This window comes from Seriola lalandi, unplaced genomic scaffold (genome assembly GCF_002814215.2).
Source record: "Seriola lalandi dorsalis isolate HSWRI2012SDOR001 ecotype SW California unplaced genomic scaffold, Sedor1 jcf7180002054680, whole genome shotgun sequence".
Taxonomy (NCBI): Eukaryota; Metazoa; Chordata; class Actinopteri; order Carangiformes; family Carangidae; genus Seriola; species Seriola lalandi.
Genome location: NW_019525233.1, coordinates 1,736,813 through 1,754,765, shown reverse-complemented (window position 1 = coordinate 1,754,765; position 17,953 = coordinate 1,736,813). Strand labels below are relative to the sequence as shown.

Here is a 17,953-nt window from a genome sequence, read left to right as displayed (position 1 = left end):
CGGCCACTTTTGGGGAAAAACACGCGATTGCCTGCAGATGACCCCATTTCCGCTTTTCAAAGTAAGAGCACGCATGCTATGAGCCGTTGGTGTTGATACTTGTTTTGTTAAGAAATTACATATTGAAATTGTATTGTTCATTGTTAATATACAGACGAAGCTAACGTTAACTACTAAACTGGCACACGTTGGCAGGGCAACAGTAAACATTCATGTTGCAGAGTGAGGGAATGAAAGCAGGGTACACTGTGATGATGATGATGATGATGGTGATAAATTGTAAATACACTCCTTTTCATACTCATCCAACCTGTAAAGAGATAACTGGTGTCATTTCTTCACCATTGAGTTTATTGTAATCATTCAGTCCATTTTCTGTTTTTCATCATTTGAGTTTTATTTTTATGACATCTTATTTATTCACTCATTTACTTTTATAATTATTATAATAATGTTTTCAATCATGAATATTATTTTGTTTTAACCATTTTAGCAACTGCATGTTGTTACAGGAGATGATGGAGGCTACAAATGTACAGGTCATAGCAGAAACCCCATTTAATCTATAATTATATCATATCATTAAGTTAATAAAACATTAGGTGAAGGGCAGTCATTTTCCAGTGCCTGCTCTCGCTCTCTCTCTCTCTCTCTCTCTCTCTCTCTCTCTCTCTCTCTTTCTATCTCTCTCTGTCTCTCTTTCTCTCTGAACAGGGGTAAACAAAAATCATGTGACTGCTTTATGGTTATAAGTCTTCTGGTTATGCTCATCTACACTGGATAACTATTATTATTTATGGCCATTATCAAAGGCAAACTCAGGCAGCAACTTCTGTTTTCAGCTGCACAGTTATATAAAGATATATTTTAATTATGTGACTCAAATTGATTGTTTTATGATTGATTATTAAGACATAAACTAGAATGTGTTTTTTGTCAAACTCAAAACACCAGAGGCTTTGGTTTTTCCCAGGGGAACTCCTCTCTGCCGAAGTGACCGTAGCAGGCAGTGGCTTGGTAAATTGGCCGTTTCAAACCCAGCTCTCTGTAAAAAGAAACACATTCAATAAAAAAATAAATAAAAGAAAAGACAAGAAGGTTTCAGCTGTGAAAAACTACACATACTTCACAATGACTCCGGGCCTCAGGTCAAAGTTCTTCTGTACTATCTGCAGCAGTTCGTCTTCGTCCCTGCTCGACGTGCCGTAGTGAAACACTGAGATGGAGAGTGGATGGCTCACACCGATGGCGTAGGAGATCTGAAACGAGGAGACATGACATCATCATAAGCAGGTTTTCGCAGCAACATTATCAGATGGCTTGTTTCTTATGAGAGGAGCTGTTTTAGTGGTTTAAATTGCATGATTTGCAAAAACAACAGGTTGATAGGTTTGCAAAGAAACAAGGAACAAATGTCTGTTTTCAGACATCTCACACTGTTACTGGGTGTTTATGCTTGTTAAGGGAAAGTCGTAAAAGACTGTCAGGCTCTCAATGGTTAACAATTTGAAGTGTGTTTAGAGTTTCAGTGTTTCTGTTCAGATGTAAAAAAGCATCATGTTGTCGTGCATTAAATGTGGTGGACATAATCCTTTTTCATGATTCCCTGCAGCTGATATATAGTGTTTATTTAATTTCTTATTGCAGTGTTTCTGCAGTGATCATCAAATTAAATTGCAACTACATTGTCCTAATGTTTTACACACAGGATGTTAGCATGGACCAGAAGAGTCTTTAGGCCCCTTTAATTAAAGTTCCTCACCTGGACGAGGGCTCTCCTGCACAGTCTGGCTTTGACCAAAGACTTGGCGACCCAGCGTGCCGCATAAGCCCCGGACCGGTCCACTTTGGAGTAGTCTTTTCCAGAGAAGGCCCCTCCTCCGTGCCCGCCCCATCCTCCATAGGTGTCCACTATGATTTTACGTCCTGTGAGTCCCGCATCACCCTGGTGACACAAAAAAAAAAACAATCAGATTCAACTCCTGCATGGCCGATCTCATTTATTTATCTTTTTTTTATTTGTGACATTTCCCCTCTGTGGTTTCTAACCTGTGGGCCTCCAATTAGGAATTTCCCACTTGGCAGCAGATGGTAGACGGTCCTGTCGTCCAGGTACTTGGCAGGAATGACGACTTTCACCACCTTCTCCATCAGATTGTATCTGATCTCCTCCAGGGTGATGTTAGGGCTGTGCTGGACTGAGATGACCACAGTGTGAACACGCAGCGGCTCCGTGGCTCCCATGTTGTCTTTATACTCCACTGTGACCTGCAGAAAAGACGCCACCAAGTTATGATCAAACTCTTAACTCATAACTAACAGCACAGCAAACATTACAGTCGAAAGTATTTAAGTTTTTAGGTAGTTGACAATGAAGAGCTGACAGGAAATGAGGTAAGAGAGAGATGAGGGATTAAATACAACACATTTTAGAACGAGAGAGATGGGAAATGTCATGCAATGAAGGTCAAAGTCGCTTCTAACTCGACTAACTTGCTTTTAACATCCCTTTGTTTTTTTTATTGTGCAGTGGCTCACCTGGGACTTGGAGTCTGGTCCTATCCACGGACACTCTCCGTTGCGTGACAGCTCCTTCATCCTGTAGTTGAGTTTGTGGGCCAGAAGGATGGTTAAGGGCATACACTCCTCTGTCTCATCTGTGGCGTAGCCAAACATGAAACCCTGAAGCAGCCCAGTAAAGACAGAAACCCAGACTAATGATCAGGTCTGTTCATGTCAAAAGTTTCATCTAAATTGAAATTCAAATCTTTAAACTGAAGTAAATACAACTCTTTACAAAAGAGATGATCTTGTAAATTAAATGTTGTCATACTTTTAGCCACATTAGCAGTGTAGCTCTAAGGATTGGTCAGTCAACCACTTTGGTCCAGGCTGAAATATCTCAACAACCTTTGGATGAATGGTCATGAAATGTTCTGCCGACATTCATGGCATCCAGAAGATGAACCTAAATGTCTTTGAGAGCTCCTCTGACTTTTCCTGTTGCGCCACCATGAGGTGGTGCAATGAAATCTCATTCAGACATTCATGTTCTCCACTGGATCTTTTTTATTAACTTTGGCGATCCCTTGACTTTTCATCTAGGGCCACCATCAGGTTAAAATGGTAGATCAGCTCAAGTACAGGGATATTTTTAGTCCGTCCTGCTCACACAGCATGTTTGAAGATCTTCCCACAGATGTTCAGTGAGGTTCAGGTCAGGGGGCTGCGGGGGCTGTTCCAAAAGCCTCAGCTTGTGGCTCTTGAAGTGGTTCATGGTGGATTTTTGAGGTCAGCTTTGTCCTGTTGTAGAAACCGCCTCCAGAATTTAGTGGAATCCATTTTTCCCTCCATCTGTTACTGTTTATTTCTTGTCCTAGTTTTTAAGTTCATGTAACACTAACATTTGAAGAAAGGTTCATTTTAATGTTGTTGTTTGCTGCAGGGGTTGGATTTACTTCTTACTTGTTATTTGCCAAAACTTTTGCAAACACGTACGACTGAAGTGCAAATATAATCCTTTACCAGAGCGACTGTTTACAACCACAGTTATTGTATAAAACAAAAACTATCTCAATCCATGTAGTGAAAAATTGCAGTTAGAATAAAAGGTCAAATACTGAACCTGGTCCCCTGCGCCCATGTCCTCCTGATCCCTGCCTTCAAACACACAGTCTGATATCTCCACACACTGCGGCTCCAGAGCCAGCAGCACGTTGCAGGTCTTATAGTCAAAACCTGAAGATCACAAAATCAGCAACAGCTTTTCATTCATCCACTCAATTTCCCAGACAAATTCTTTTTAAATTGAAAGTTATCGAATAAGAGTATTAAATCCCACCATGCTGTACCTTTTGAAGAGTCATCGTAGCCGATCTTCTTCACAGTATTTCGGACCACTGATTGGAGATCCACTGTGGCCTTAGATGTCACTTCTCCAACCAGTAAGATCATCCCCGTCTTCGCCACACATTCTGCAACAAGACACTAAATGCATTTCATAAACATAGCTGGTGAACTGTTTTTTTTTTAATTGTCCATTTTGCTGTTTATCGGCAGTGACAGTGGAGAGAGAGAGAGAGAGAGAGAGAGAGAGAGAGAGGAAAGGCAGGAGAGAGAGGGGATGACGAGCAGCATTGAACCCAGGCCGCTGCTGCAAGGAGTCTTGACACTCACGTTTAACCAAAACTCACCACAGGCCACTTTGGAGTCAGGGTCTTGACTCAGGTACGCATCGAGAACAGCATCACTGATCTGATCGCACATTTTATCTGTGAACACAAAGTCAGAGAAGTAAAAGAAAACAAGGACAGAGTGTATTGTTTTTGAAAACAGAGATTATTAAGTATTGACAGGGTTGTAGCTATACTGAGGCTGTGTGCTGATTACTTATTGTGGAGTATTTTTACCATGTGGTTAAACTACTTCTACACTTGGGTAACATCTTGAGTACTTCTTCCACCACTGTATACTTTTATTTCTTTCGGTGCAGAATGTGCTCTTGTAATGGAGTATTTTTAGGGCTGCAGTCTATTTAGATTAACATTTAATCTTCTGGTTATTTTCTCATTAAATCCATTGTTTGATTTAAAAAATCAAAAAATCTTCAAATGTGTTGTTTTGTCCAACCATAACCTAAAGATATTCAGTTTACTGTAATATTAGACTAAGAAAAACCAGAAAACACACATATTTGAGAAGCTGGACCAGAGAATTTTGGCTTTTATTCTTTAAAATGACTCAAAATGTTTAATTGATTACCAAAGCAGTTGCTGAGTCATTCTCGGTTGACTGACTAATCAATCATCCAATCATTGCATCTCGGAATTTACTACCTTTAATATCTGAACACTACAATCTACAGCTCTGAATGCGCTGTATTATTCTAATGTAGCCTCGACAGAGTCTGTGCATGTCCAGACATGTGCTCCCTGTGAACCACAGCGGGACGGAGACAGAGTAACACATGAGTACAATACCGGAGTGTCCTTCTCCAACAGACTCGGATGTGAAGAGGAAAGTCTTCCTGCCGCTGGGATTCATCTTCAGCTCGTGGGGTCGGTGCCGCAGAAAAGTTCAATTCACCGGATTTAAAATCAGACTGACGCTAAACCGGGTCACACTATATAAGAAGTTATAGTATCCTTTGATGTCCGCCGACACTGATTACTTGAAGCAATAATTAACTCAGTAGATTGAAGTTCAGAAGAAGCTGCATCGGGAAAAAAAAAGTATTCAGGACAGACATGGCGGATATGGAGAGTGAAACTAAACAACTGATGCAACTTTTCATTCGTAGCCGGGAGGAAGTTGGTTTATAAATCAATATAAAGCGATCGTTTCCTCTCCTCTCTGCTCTCGGTAAACGCCTGTGTGACCTAAAGCAGGAGCGTGTACTAAGTGAAGCAGCCTCAGGGGGTCGCTGTTGCAAAACAACATTTCATCTTCTTCATCATTGTGCAATATTCCCATTAAAAAGGGGGTTAAAATATTTAGAAACTAGAAATTGCAGTGGGATTGCTGCTTTCTGCTCTTTGGAGTCATAGGAGTGCCATAAAAAAAGAATAAATCTGTAAAAGAACAAGAAAATAAATGTGGAAATATAAACAGGAATAAATAAAGGAATAAATAAGTACATTTAAAAATGTGGAAATATAAAGAGAAATATATATAAGAATTGAAGAAAAAAGCTTTTCCCCTATTGCTTTTGTTTTTCCGTTACTGGCTTTGCTTTTCCCTAAAGCCTTTTTAACATCAATACTTATAGGGCTTTTTAGAGCCATGTACAATACAGGATCTCACTTCAAAACATTTCAGAAAAACAACAAAAGTTAGCAGCTATCAGCTAGCTTTCCCCCAGAGCTAGCTGCTGGGGCAGCCCGACTTCTTCTATAGCAGCTGTGTAGTGTACGCCCTAACAGGTCTCATCCAGATTTTAAATTGGATATAAAGTTTAATATTTGCAACATTTTGGTGTAAGAAATTACACAAACATTTTGTGGCTTTTATAGTGACACATTTGTAATTTGACATTTGAACTATATATTCTCTCATTGTGTGCATTCAGCATAAAATTTCTACATTGTCCATTGAGCTTTTTGCCTTTTAATGATAAATATTTATGTTGCATTGTAACACAGATTTAGGTTTTATCTTCTAATGGTAATATGTTTCTGCATTTGGTATTGTTTTATATAATCTCCTAATACTTTACAGGTGAAGTTTGACTTGACGTGCGGTAGCGTCTTGACTGTACAAAGTCCATGATTACTGTGATTACTTATATAAGGCACAGCCAGCATGGCAGGGCTCTATACTGCACTCTCACACTTGTCTTTACTATTTTATATTGTGTGTGTATTTTATGGAGTAGTCTCATTTATATATGTTTATCTGACTTCAATCAATCATACGCCTCTGCTGTTTCCTTACTATCTGCCAAGCGTTCACCAAAGTGCACAACCCAATGTTCAGTCTGCATGACTCATGCCTTTTCATCAGGGAGGTACGTCGTGAGCTCATTGAGGCTGCACGGACATTTCTTGACCTTTTTAAACTCTACAAAATTAACATATGAATGAAATAATGAATTATTTTTTCACTTTTGTTCTTCCTCTTCCTTCCAACCCTGCTCTCGACTTCCCCGTGTAGGACTGATGACAGAAACATATACAAAGCTGAAAGAGGCAGGTTTATCATCAAGTTAGGATCTTATTAGAACTGTGAGATATGAATTAAGCTTTATGTATAACTCTGCAGATGGAAAACATACAAACCATATTGCACTCAAAATATAATAAGAGTCTACAGCCATGCCAGCAGCTCTGTGAGACACAGACACAACAGTGCTTTGACCTGAATCCTAATGTAAACATGCTCACATGCTCACTATAACAGTGCAAACAATCAGTCGTCTTAATTCTGTATCTACCACTGTGAATTTATTCTTTAGCATAAATAAAAAAGAAGATTAACCTACTGTTAAATGATTATTAAAAGTGAAATCTGAACCTAAACTGAGCTCAACTCTCGCCTTAAAACAGCATGAATGAAGCACTTTTACAAGAACAAACTGTCACACTGTGGCTCCCGACAAAACTGAACGACAGAACGAGGAAATGAGATGAAGCAACTTCAACCGTCTATTGCCTTGCAAATATCCCTGTGTTGAAAACACAGAGCCCTTTGCTCAGTCATATCTGTTTCCAGGCAGGCCTGTATCCTATCCGACGCTCTGACAGCTCATGGTATGTAAATCACACAGAACTGGGACTGACATTAGTTTTAGCCAGTTAAACCACTCAAATGTGTTTAAATAACTAAACCTATAGTCTAGTATGGGTGGTATTTATGTTCCTGTGTGGTGAATCTGCCGTACGACGGGTGGTGAAAGCAGGAAATGTAAGTAGTGCGTGTTCATGATTTGACTACATTTAGTTCACTGTGGCGATGACGACCCGCTCTGGTTGAGCCAATGAGGCTTTGATTGAGGCAACAGGTAGTTAATGTGTAACAGAGGAGAGGTGCAACCTTCAGCAGACATTTGTTCAGCTCTCATTGTGTGACTCATGCAGTCACATGAAGCACAGGCCTCTACGTTTGTTTATTATACCAACAGCACTGGATAACTGGACTTTGTGGAGGATTTAGTTTTTGTGTATGAAGCTGAGTTGTTTTGTCGGTTGCTGCAATGGTGAGTGTTGTTTTTTTATATTGAAGTTTAGCCAAGTTTCCATCTTAAATATTTCCCTTTTCATCTTGATATCATTAGAAATGACTCTGTCGAGGTTTGTTTGACATGCTTTGTGAAGCTGGTTTACTTAGTAACTACAGAGCTTGAGGTTTTCATGTGACATTCACACAGGCCTGAATAAACCGATTCACAACTGATAGCGCTGTTTCCTGTTAACGCCATGCAGGAAGTGAGGTTTGGCCTTTAAAAAAACAGTGATCACACGGGGGTTGTTGTTTTGCTGCTACATTTGCCTGGCAGAGTCTCAATGGTTGTAAATTTTTGGTGTGGAGATTCTCACTGACGGCAGTTAAAATCTTTCACAGGCTGACACAAGCTCTCAGTCACCGACCTCCGGCTCGTCGGCCAAGCTTGACCAAGTGCAAGGTCAGGTCAATGAGGTCAAAGTGATTCTGAAAGACAACATCAACAAAGTGCTGGAGAGGGGCGACAGACTAGACGATCTGATCGGGAAGACTGACGACCTGCAGGCGTCAGTGAGTATCTGATCATGTTGGTACAGGTCGAGCTCGCTGTCCTTTGGTTTATGGATTTAGTGTGTCACAATGATTCCTCATATACGCCTCCTTCAAACCACAAAGCTGTTAGAGACGTGTGTTTTACGGTGGTGGAGTTCAGAGTATTTCCATTTTCTGCAACTTTACACTTATAGTCTTTAGAGGGAAATATTGTACTTCTTACTCCACTATATTGACAGCTACAGTGTTTGTATAAAATACACCGTTTTGTTGATAATACATCCGTAATTTTTCTTTAGTTGAATGCAGGGGTTTACTTAAAATTTAGTATTTTCACATTGTTGTTTTGTACTTTTACTTAACTGAACTATCTAAATATTTTCTCCACAACGAATTAAACACAATGTACAGCTGAGACTGATGAGTGTATTTTTACTGCTAATTTTTGAACTTTGAGTGAGATTTTGAACCCTGGAAGTACTTCTGCACTATTGTATTTGTAGTTTAACATAAAAGCGCACTCCGCTGATTTAGCACTGCAGTTGTATAATATTGTTGGACACACGCTGGACAGTTTAAAACAATGATGCTCAAAATTAGTGCATCAGAAGCAGATTTATTATCTTTTATTCCACACATTTTGAGATACCGCTACCTTAATATACGATTGAAGTAGTACTGTACTACACAACAGACTATGATGTGTAATATTTAAGTACTACTTCTTCCATCACCAGTGTTTCATTAGTTTTCTGTTATTTCTCTTTTTAGGCTGACTCGTTCCAAAGAACATCCACACGGGTCGCCAGGAAATACTGGTGGAAAAACATTAAACTGATGATTATAATTGGCATAGTTGTGCTGATCATTGTCATCCTCATCATCCTCTTTGCCACAAAGGTTATTTAAATCCTATCTTTAACCAGCTCGGGACTGAAAGCAATGAAGGTGGTGGATAAAGCTCAAGTAGAGACAACATTCATTGAGCGTTTAATTTCTCAAGAGTGATCATTTCAGATCAAAAAGAGAGATATGTCATATTTCAAGATTAAAATGTGTATGTAAATGATTTCTTAACATCTGAAAGCTTGTTGATTAGTTTTCTCTGCAACATCTTGTGTTGTGGAGATAAAATTCAGAGCAGCAGTTTAAATTTGGCTGAAATCCTCCTTTAACACTCCAAGTCACTAACGTGACGTTGAACCACTCTATTCATATTTCACACAGGATCACAAAGCCTAATAAGTGTTTATTATTTTTATTTGTCACTTTTCTTTATGTCCAATACACTGTGTATATATAATGTACGTTTATGACTGTCAAACTCTGTAATAACATATGTATTATAAGACTGATGACTATGATAAAGAGGATAAATTGTGACCACACATTTTGTTATCTTTGCTGCCACAGTACTTGTAAATATATGTGTGATCTGTTCCAGCCAATCTAACGTTTCAGTTACGGAATAAATCGAACAATTCACAAAAAGCATTTGAGAAACATTAAATACATAAAAAAACAAGGAGGGATGAGGAAGTGCTAAAGCTTTGCAGCAAATCTAAATAAATGCAAAACATCAAAACCCAAAACTTTTAAGATACAACAAATACTCTGGTAAATATAGAGGAAACGAACTGTAGGTCAGTGTTCTTCGTTTACTTTCTTACAATCAGCTAAGTGATCTTTGCTGGATACCACCATCTCTTTGGCCAATGCTCCACCAGCGCACTGCAGACTTTTCATCACTCTGAAACCTATGGAAAACAAACAAAAACAAATCAGCTATAGACGAACAAAAACAAATAAAATCACAATAAAATAGGAATCCCCTGTGTTTATAATGTCCAATGTAAAAGAAAAAACAAACTGAGAACAATTATTTTAACAATTTACAGTTAAAAAAAAGTTAGTCCATAAGCTAGAAATCCTGAAGTGCGATAAATTGAAGAAGTCAAAGCCAAAATATTAAATGGAAGAAACCTTCGACTGGTCAAAAATACACATTAAAGAAAGCATTACATGCAAATTTCTGGAAATGTAGTGACACTTTGATTCTTCTTGTTTTACAAAAGGTTATAAGAGGAAAATTTGTTACAGGAAAATTAACAAAAAAGAGGAGTCTTTTCCATCGCTGTCAGTAACACAAAACAGAACAATACATGTACACAAAGTAAAGCACTTTATCCCCCAACACAGTAGAGTCCAAATACGAACCAGGTTTTAGCTCATGGACTACTGGCTACAAGAGCTAAATAAAGAAACAAGCATTTTAGATAAAGATTAGGAGTGCATATATTAACAATAGGAACTGGAAAGTCCAGAGAATGCTGTACGTATCCTTTGAAAAGCAAATAGTTATTTTTTCATATTTATAATCATTACTTGTGGGGGAGTAAGGGCCTGTAAAAAATGACAATTACATGTGTATATTTTAAGTTTTACATTACAAACAGTTGCAAAGAAATTAAAATGGAAAGAAAGATGACAAAGCTGGACGTGTCCCATATTGTTTAGTTTAGAAATGCTGATACAGGATGTTGTAAGACCATACCAAATGGCAGCATTCGAGAGCGTATGCTTCTCGTACCCGGTCCGCATTGAGCGGGCCCTGAGAGTATCTGGGAGTCAGCTCATGGCCTGCAAGGAAGCTCCGCTGGCAGGTACAAACAAGGTATGTCAGAGTTAGGAGACAACATACTTCCTTTTCTGTTTCCTTGCACATCCTTAACTTTGGCATCCATTTACTGTAGTAGCAGTACTTTACCTGTTAACTTTACAGTTTAAAAAAAAAAAAAGAAAAAAAAGAAGGTGCAAAAGAGGCAGCAGAAGGCCGGCTGTTAAAATAATCGCCACAACACTGTAGCCTCTATGTTACCACTACTGTAAAGCACTTGAGGGTGCTGAGAAAAAGAAATTTATAAGAGAAATTATTCATAATGTTACCAAACAACAAAGTAAATTTAACTACTTTAAGTTTAAAGTAAGTAGTGTATTTTTGTTGTTACATACCTACTTGAAGATGAGGGTTTCCTCCATTAATACGGCTTGTAACTGTTGGTGTGACCACCACGCCGTGGCGACTTGCCGTATCCACCAGATTGATCTACACATGTTGTACAAAATGAGGCATTTTATAATTTCACAAGTAAATGGAAAATAAATGGAAAAGTTCGACAAGAAACTTACAAGAACTTTACTCACTGTCGTAGTCACCATATCCATAATAGTTGTTGTAACCAGTGTAATCATAGCCACCGTATCCTCCATATCCTTGATTACTGTAACCATAATTGCCATAATTTCCATAGCCTTGATTCCAATAGTTGCCGTAACCCTGGTTCCAGTTTTGATTTGGACCTGCAATTAAACAGAATTTAAATGCAACTTTCCATCATACAAGCTCACATGACTGTTCCACTCCACTCAAAATTCAAATTTAAACTTTTACCTGCATCAAACTTGTTTACCGGAGGCTCTTAACTCTTGGATTAAAAACTCTGATAAAATTTCATATTAGAGGAAATTACGACAATTTGATAAAACAGTAGCGACAGCGTTCAGCAGTAGTAACTTTGCTCTTGTCAGATTCCCATTTGCTCACATGCTGCATGTAAAGCACATTGCTGGATATTAATTTATTCATCCATGTGGTTGGCAGGGATCAAAATGTAAAATACAAGAGGGAAGAAATCTGGTTTGTTTTGTCTATGGGAATTTACTGTTTAACAAGAATTCAAAAGAGGAAATTGATGTTCCTCTTTTGAATTCTTGTTCATTTATTTTTCTTTAGATGTAACGCACTGCATGAAACCATGAATGAATTCTCCACTCACCACCGCCTCTTCCTCGAGACCTGGATAAGTATCCGCCTCTGCCTCCCCAGTACTGCTGCTGCTGGTACTGTTCCTTAGACATCGCCACCTTTATTTCACACTAAAAGCAACCCAAGGAAGATAATCTTTTCCCATAGAGATCATGTATTGTGTATTAATCACAAAAACATACATCAAATGAATTACCAGGGAATTAAGTTTTATCTGAGAGAAAAAAGAGCCTGTACCTTGCTTAGTCCGATGTTGTGGTACTTTTTCTCCATGATCTTCTTCACTGGTTCCTCCTCTTTGAACGTGATGAAGCAGAAACCTCTCCTTTTGTTTGTTTTGTTCTCCATGGGAAGTTCAATTGAATCCACCTGTTTATATTTTCAACAGATGTATAAAATACAGTTTAGTAGTCTAAATGAAAATCACAAATTGACTGTGTCTATAAAAAGGGAAATGGGAAGTTAATTTTTGATTCACTTTCACGTTGATGCATGTGGTTACAAGTCAGTAACCCTACATAGACAGACAGATCCATTTACAAAAATCATAAAATTATAAAATATGATTCTCATGAGCCACAGCAATAACTAAAAACTAAATCTGCAAATGTAAAAAGACACAAACCTCTCCAAAGGCACCAAAGTACTCTCTGACTTTCTCTTCAGGGGTGTCTGGAGAGAGACCGCCAACAAAGATCTTCTTCACAGGCTCCTTGCTCTTCATGGCCTTGGCTTTTTTGGGGTCAATGACCTTTCCATTGAGTTTATGTTCCTTCTGTGAGGCGACCTTCATAACGAAATAATCAAATAACAAAAATATCATGTACAAAAATCATTTTCTAAGAGTTAATTTACAACTTCTCATATGTGATGGTTTCTATTAAGGACACTGAGCCCAATGCAAAGGATGTTTGCTTGTTGTTAGCCTGATATTACAAATGCATTATCTTTTTGTGTCACATCAATCCATGACTGCAAATGACTGTTTTAATTTTCAATTTATCTGCTGCTTAATTAATTCATAAATCATTGGATTTTTTTTTAAATTGCCAATTTGCAAATTAGTATCTCTGTTTATTGTTTACTCTATGAAATGTTAAAAAATCTAGTTAAGAGATGGTTTTTCATGTTGGTGGAATATTCAGATGATTTATTCCCTATTTGACAGCCACATTTAACATTATAAGTGGTATTGTTCACATTGCATTATATAAAGTGCTGTGCAAACTCTTTAGGCACTTCAGATTGTCTAGTAATCTCATCAGGGAAGCATGTGTGGTGCCAAATTAATTCTGCAGCATGATGTGCACAGACATACAGCCAGTCATAAAATAACTATCTTTTGTGATGATCTGGTCTCTGTACAGCCCTGACCAGCATTTTTGAAAGCATCCTAACTTTACTATTAGTGCCACAAACTTTTGCACAGGACTGTACAAAAACACCAGCAGGACTATACCTTATCTACACTTTCAGGTTCTTTGAAGAGCACAAAGCCAAAACCTCTTGAACGTCCAGTCATGGGGTCCAGTTTTAATGTGCAGTCTACAACCTCCCCAAACTTGGAGAAGTAATCTTTCAAATCCTTCTTAGTCGTGTCCCAGCTGAGCCCTCCTACAAACATCTTCCTGTGGACACAACAAACATTTCACGATCGATAACAAACTGTCTGTAGAACAGGGCTGGGAGAGCAGCACCGATTTGTTATGTTTGTATACGTTACCAGACAGCTGTGGTATTTTCATAGTATATGGTAAAACGTGTTTAATTGCGGAGACTAATTTCTGCTGTAAGATGGGTCTAACTAATGTCACCGTACCCTTCATCCTCTTCGTTTTTACTGGCGTCAATTCTGGATCCCTCGGCCTCGCCCCCCATCAGGCCACAGTCCCCGGCCGTTGACATCGGGTCGTCACTGTTCGCCTCTCCGTCCTCCTCCATTCTCATCATGGTCGTGTCGTCGCTGAATTCATAATCATCCGACATGTTTTGGCTGTGTAATTGACCAATTTATAACTAGACAGCTCCGAAAATGCAGCTACGTCGAAATTGTCGTTGGAGCTAAGTTTGCGAGCTGATGATAGCTATTAGCTAAGCTAGCTAATATTTTGATATCATATATCGTTAGCTAAAAATATTAGCTAATTAGAGCAAGCTTTCGGGTTTGTCTAAATGAATCAGATTACAATGTCTGTATAAATTTAGGCCAAATATGATTTAATAAGACAAAGATAGTTTCAGTTGCAACAAATTGAAAGGTGTATCTTTTTAGAGTCGTTTTGTTTTCATCGTAGCCTGGTTCTTCTTCTTCGGCTGTTGACATTTCCGGCAGAATAGACGCAGCGAGGGCGTGTTGCTGCCCCCCACAGGTAATTTATCGAACTGCACTGACTGAATTAAATCCCAAAGTAGAGTCCAGTGCAATTGTTTCCCCAATCTTCTCCAGTCCTCAATGGATTACTAAACAGGCCTGCTCTTTCTTTCTACGCTCAGAAAGAGGCACAAAACTATAAAGAAATAAAAATTACCAAAGAGACCCAAACATCTACAAGAGATGCAAAATGAGATGCAAAAAAAATGCAAAACAACCACAACCAGATGCAAAAGACTACAGACAGATGCAAAACGACCTGGAAGAGATGGAAAAAAAAAACTATTACATTTCCCATTTAATATTTATTTCAGCACTCTTACCATGCACCTTCCATCTCCTCGAATGCAACTTTTCCTTCTGGCTTGACTTGTACATAATAGTCATATGTCCATGTGTATTTATAAACATAATTTCAGCCCTCACAGTGTCCCACTGTGGAATAATAGTGTTAGATTAAGTAAAAGAAAATCTATATTTATCGAACACCACAGTTTGTGCTTTTCTAATTTGGCTTATGTACTTACCAATTTAAATGACGATGAAAAAACCTGCAGTGAAAGTGTTGTTCATCTTTGAATACTTATACTTTTTCGACCGTAGCCACTGTCCACTACCTCCTGCAGCAAACAGCAGACAAACACGGTCACGGTGCACTTCTCAGCATGAAACAGGCTGATGTTAAATCTTATGTGACAGAGCATCTTATCTTATCTCCACACTTATCTTTATTTCTGTACTCCACGTGTGACCTCAAAACAGTTTCCAACACTTTACGGCAGCCTTCCGTAATTCCAAAGATCCTCTATCACATAGCAAACACAGGGAAGTCTGGTACACCCATGGATGTACTGTAAATGTGTGGTTCACTGAGGCCATCGTGTTTTTAGTCGTCCGTATTTAAATCCGAAATGGCGCCAACGCTCCCCAATCACCGCAAGAGGGCAGTGTGTAACAGTGCAGCGCTCCCCTCCGCTCGGTGCCTTCCCCGTCCCCTTCCTGCGCAACCGTCTGTTACAGGTGTTTGTTTGTCCTCCACCATGCTTGTAATTTTTCAACCTGATGTGCCTTATAATTGGCCGACATCCATGTTCCCTGCACCACAGTTTACTTTTCTAATCCTGTTATTCATATGACTCGGCCCGAGACTGGGCAGAGAAATCCGGTGTTGTGACGAGTTTTGCCGCTTTGTCTCATGGGCACACAGGAAAGGAAAGAGTGAACCAGCAAACATGAAGTCCAGCTGCAGGTGACACAAAATCCATAAAGGAAGATTCAAAATTCATAAGCTGCAGCTAAAAGCCTTGAACTGCAGCAAGAAGTGAAGGAAAAAGTCCAACAGCAGCTGTGTACAACATAGACTACTAATAAATAATAATCACAACATTCATAAACATACAGTTCATTCATTTGAAAGCAATTTTAACTAAATAAACAGCTTAAATGTCACATGTTATTCCCGTGCCCAGGGACAGTAAAGTCTGTATTATCTGTCTTAAAGCTAGAAATCAGAGAATCCCCAAATCCTCCAAAGACAACACAAGGGCACTGACTTTGTTCTGTGTCAACAGTTGTGTAATCCATTAAAATATCATTAAATGTCATAAGGGATAAATGAAAATGTTGAATGCACTTTTTAATTGCACCCCCTACATTAAGAGCTAATGAGTGCAAATGATGAACTAATACAGTAGAAAAACAGACTCTGGAAGTATAAACTTGCAAATGTCATATTCTAAAAAAGTCAAAGGCTAGTTTTCATCAGTCAGTTTACTGAGGTTATATAGCTGAAATTACTTTGAGCCACTGTGAGAAATGTGTTGCCTCACTAACCCTATAATCTACAGTAGCTGTGTAGTTTACCTCCTAACAGGTCTCTTCTAGATTTTTAATCGGACATAAGGTTTAAGATATAAAACACTAATTTTGGTTTGAGAAATTAGACAAACATTTTAAAGCCTCACAGCATCAGAGCCCCATTCATTGTTATAGAGCAAACCAGGATAACATAGCACATTTTAAGGTTCTCCCTTTGGTTTCTTACTTTAGAGGAGAGTGCAGCACCTTCACAAATATTCACCAGTTTGTTCTTGGGCACAGGAATAACAAATGTGAATTCTTAAAAAGGGTTGGATTCTCCTTTAAATGCACAATCCATGATTACGATATAGTTTCTCCATCCTCAAAGCATCTGGAAAAATACGTCATGTCCCCTGAAAATCGACTTAAGTTGGGGCTAAGCCCTGAATGTTAACAATGTCTGGCTCTGCCCCTGGTTTGAAGGATTCAAAATATAGTCTGTAATAATCGGTGGTTGTAGATGTATTGTGATATTTTATTCAAGTAAAAATAACAATAAATCAGTTTAAAAATATTCCCGCAATTTTGCTTAATTATAAGTACAGAATAAGCAACATTTACTTAAAATATCAAATTATTGGATTTTTAATACTGATACATCAACATGGAAGTTTATTGTTGTAGTCAAATTAATTTTTGATTGGGTAGTTTTACTGATAATCACATTTTATAAGCAGATCATACTGAAGTAATAGAAAATGTACAAATATTCTTCTGTACAAGAATGTAAGTACAGTAGAACAAACAAACTGTTACTAGTTAGTACTCACCAGTGGTAAAACACTTAGCTCACTTTTTAGTCATTTTCTTTATATCATTAATGCATTTATGCAAGAACCATTGTCCTTTCATTCCCTTTTAATCATGCTCACACATGCATGTGTTTGTATGGGATACTGACCAGGTCGGCTGGGATACTTGGATATTTCCACTTTATTCTCATAATCATACTTCACTACATTTCAGCGGCAAATATTGCACTTTTTGCTCCACAAATTCTAATTTGACATTTATACTTGCTTTGCTAATTAAAACTGTACATACAAAATCATCGGTGAGCATACAAGACGACTCATTACAAATTAAATGACCCAACAGTAGATAGGAGTTCAAATTAGCTTCACCTTAACACAATATAATAAATGATATACTGAGTGGCCATTCTTTTACATAAGTACTTTTACCTTTGATACTGTAAATACATTCTGCTGATTATACTTCATGTACTTTTACTTAGGTAAAATTTAGACTGTGACATCTACCTGAGCATTTTACACTGTGGTATTTCTACTTTGTGAAGAATATGAAGGTCTGAATGCTTCTTCTGCCACTGATCTCCACCCTTTATTCTTTGACTTTACACTCTATTTTGTGCCTATTGAGAACCTTTTATAAATATAGTTCAATAATATGGAACTTTAACAATCCCATGTGGATTTCATTTGGGGTTTTTTTAATTGGGTTTCCATAAAAGATAGCTCTGATTTTTCTGTATGCTAAGTTGAGCAGCTCAAAAAGTTCAATTATTAAAAGTTTGAGTCGTTTTCTTTTTCTATTTTGTCTCTTTTAGCACATGTTCACCAGTGCTGCAACAGTTCACCCACGTAATGTCCTATCCCATAATGTTAGAACATAAAATAAATAGACTTAGCCTACAGAAGCACTTTTGAGAGTTACAGAGAAAA

General features: G+C 38.2%; 3 protein-coding genes across 14 annotated transcripts; 1 reads left to right on the top strand and 2 right to left on the bottom strand.

Annotated features, from left to right (window-relative positions):
- Positions 1 to 330: 330 nt before the first annotated feature.
- On the bottom strand, positions 331 to 5,370 carry mat2al (methionine adenosyltransferase II, alpha-like). Its single transcript, XM_023422248.2, has 9 exons — positions 4,980 to 5,370; positions 4,194 to 4,271; positions 3,852 to 3,974; positions 3,626 to 3,738; positions 2,539 to 2,682; positions 2,050 to 2,268; positions 1,763 to 1,945; positions 1,126 to 1,259; positions 331 to 1,045 (listed from the first exon to the last, which is right to left on the bottom strand). Exons 1-9 carry the CDS (start codon positions 5,041 to 5,043, stop codon positions 943 to 945), a joined length of 1,161 nt encoding a protein of 386 aa, XP_023278016.1. The 5' UTR covers positions 5,044 to 5,370; the 3' UTR covers positions 331 to 942.
- A 1,787-nt stretch (positions 5,371 to 7,157) lies between these two features.
- On the top strand, positions 7,158 to 9,599 carry LOC111666819 (vesicle-associated membrane protein 8). Of its 2 annotated transcripts, none has more exons than XM_023422319.2 (3): positions 7,158 to 7,247; positions 8,059 to 8,229; positions 8,983 to 9,599. In XM_023422319.2, exons 1-3 carry the CDS (start codon positions 7,245 to 7,247, stop codon positions 9,118 to 9,120), a joined length of 312 nt encoding a protein of 103 aa, XP_023278087.1. In that variant the 5' UTR covers positions 7,158 to 7,244; the 3' UTR covers positions 9,121 to 9,599. The 2 variants fall into 2 exon arrangements, with proteins under 2 accessions (XP_023278087.1, XP_023278086.1); XM_023422318.2 differs by lacking the exon at positions 7,158 to 7,247 and adding an exon at positions 7,524 to 7,693.
- hnrnpd (heterogeneous nuclear ribonucleoprotein D) lies at positions 9,454 to 14,339 on the bottom strand. 11 transcript variants are annotated; one of them, XR_015438217.1, is made up of 9 exons: positions 13,857 to 14,339; positions 13,497 to 13,665; positions 12,663 to 12,824; positions 12,275 to 12,406; positions 12,048 to 12,147; positions 11,401 to 11,571; positions 11,224 to 11,317; positions 10,766 to 10,867; positions 9,454 to 9,968 (listed from the first exon to the last, which is right to left on the bottom strand). XR_015438217.1 is itself a non-coding variant. In XM_087178244.1 (8 exons), the coding sequence occupies exons 1-7, from the start codon at positions 14,021 to 14,023 to the stop codon at positions 11,250 to 11,252; spliced, it is 960 nt and encodes a 319-aa protein (XP_087034370.1). In that variant the 5' UTR covers positions 14,024 to 14,339; the 3' UTR covers positions 9,454 to 10,867; positions 11,224 to 11,249. The 11 variants fall into 11 exon arrangements, 7 of the variants coding, with proteins under 7 accessions (XP_087034370.1, XP_087034371.1, XP_087034372.1 ...); XR_015438215.1 differs by having other exon boundaries at positions 11,224 to 11,323; positions 11,416 to 11,571; XR_015438216.1 differs by having other exon boundaries at positions 11,228 to 11,323; positions 11,416 to 11,571.
- Positions 14,340 to 17,953: the final 3,614 nt, after the last annotated feature.

Bases quoted from the DNA above. Each gene is read 5' to 3' on its own strand.
- mat2al (XM_023422248.2), bottom strand. From the start codon at position 5,043: ATGAATCCCAGCGGCAGGAAGACTTTCCTCTTCACATCCGAGTCTGTT. The intron at 3,739-3,851 runs GTACAGCATGGT...TGTGATCTTCAG, and splicing joins CTACGATGACTCTTCAAAAG to GTTTTGACTATAAGACCTGC. The intron at 2,683-3,625 runs GTTCAGTATTTG...GGGCTGCTTCAG, and splicing joins ACATGGGCGCAGGGGACCAG to GGTTTCATGTTTGGCTACGC.
- LOC111666819 (XM_023422319.2), top strand. The intron at 8,230-8,982 runs GTGAGTATCTGA...TTCTCTTTTTAG, and splicing joins CTGACGACCTGCAGGCGTCA to GCTGACTCGTTCCAAAGAAC.
- hnrnpd (XM_087178244.1), bottom strand. From the start codon at position 14,023: ATGTCGGATGATTATGAATTCAGCGACGACACGACCATGATGAGAATG. The intron at 12,407-12,662 runs GTTTGTGTCTTT...AAATATAAACAG, and splicing joins ACTTTGGTGCCTTTGGAGAG to GTGGATTCAATTGAACTTCC. The intron at 12,148-12,274 runs GTACAGGCTCTT...GGTTGCTTTTAG, and splicing joins ACAACATCGGACTAAGCAAG to TGTGAAATAAAGGTGGCGAT.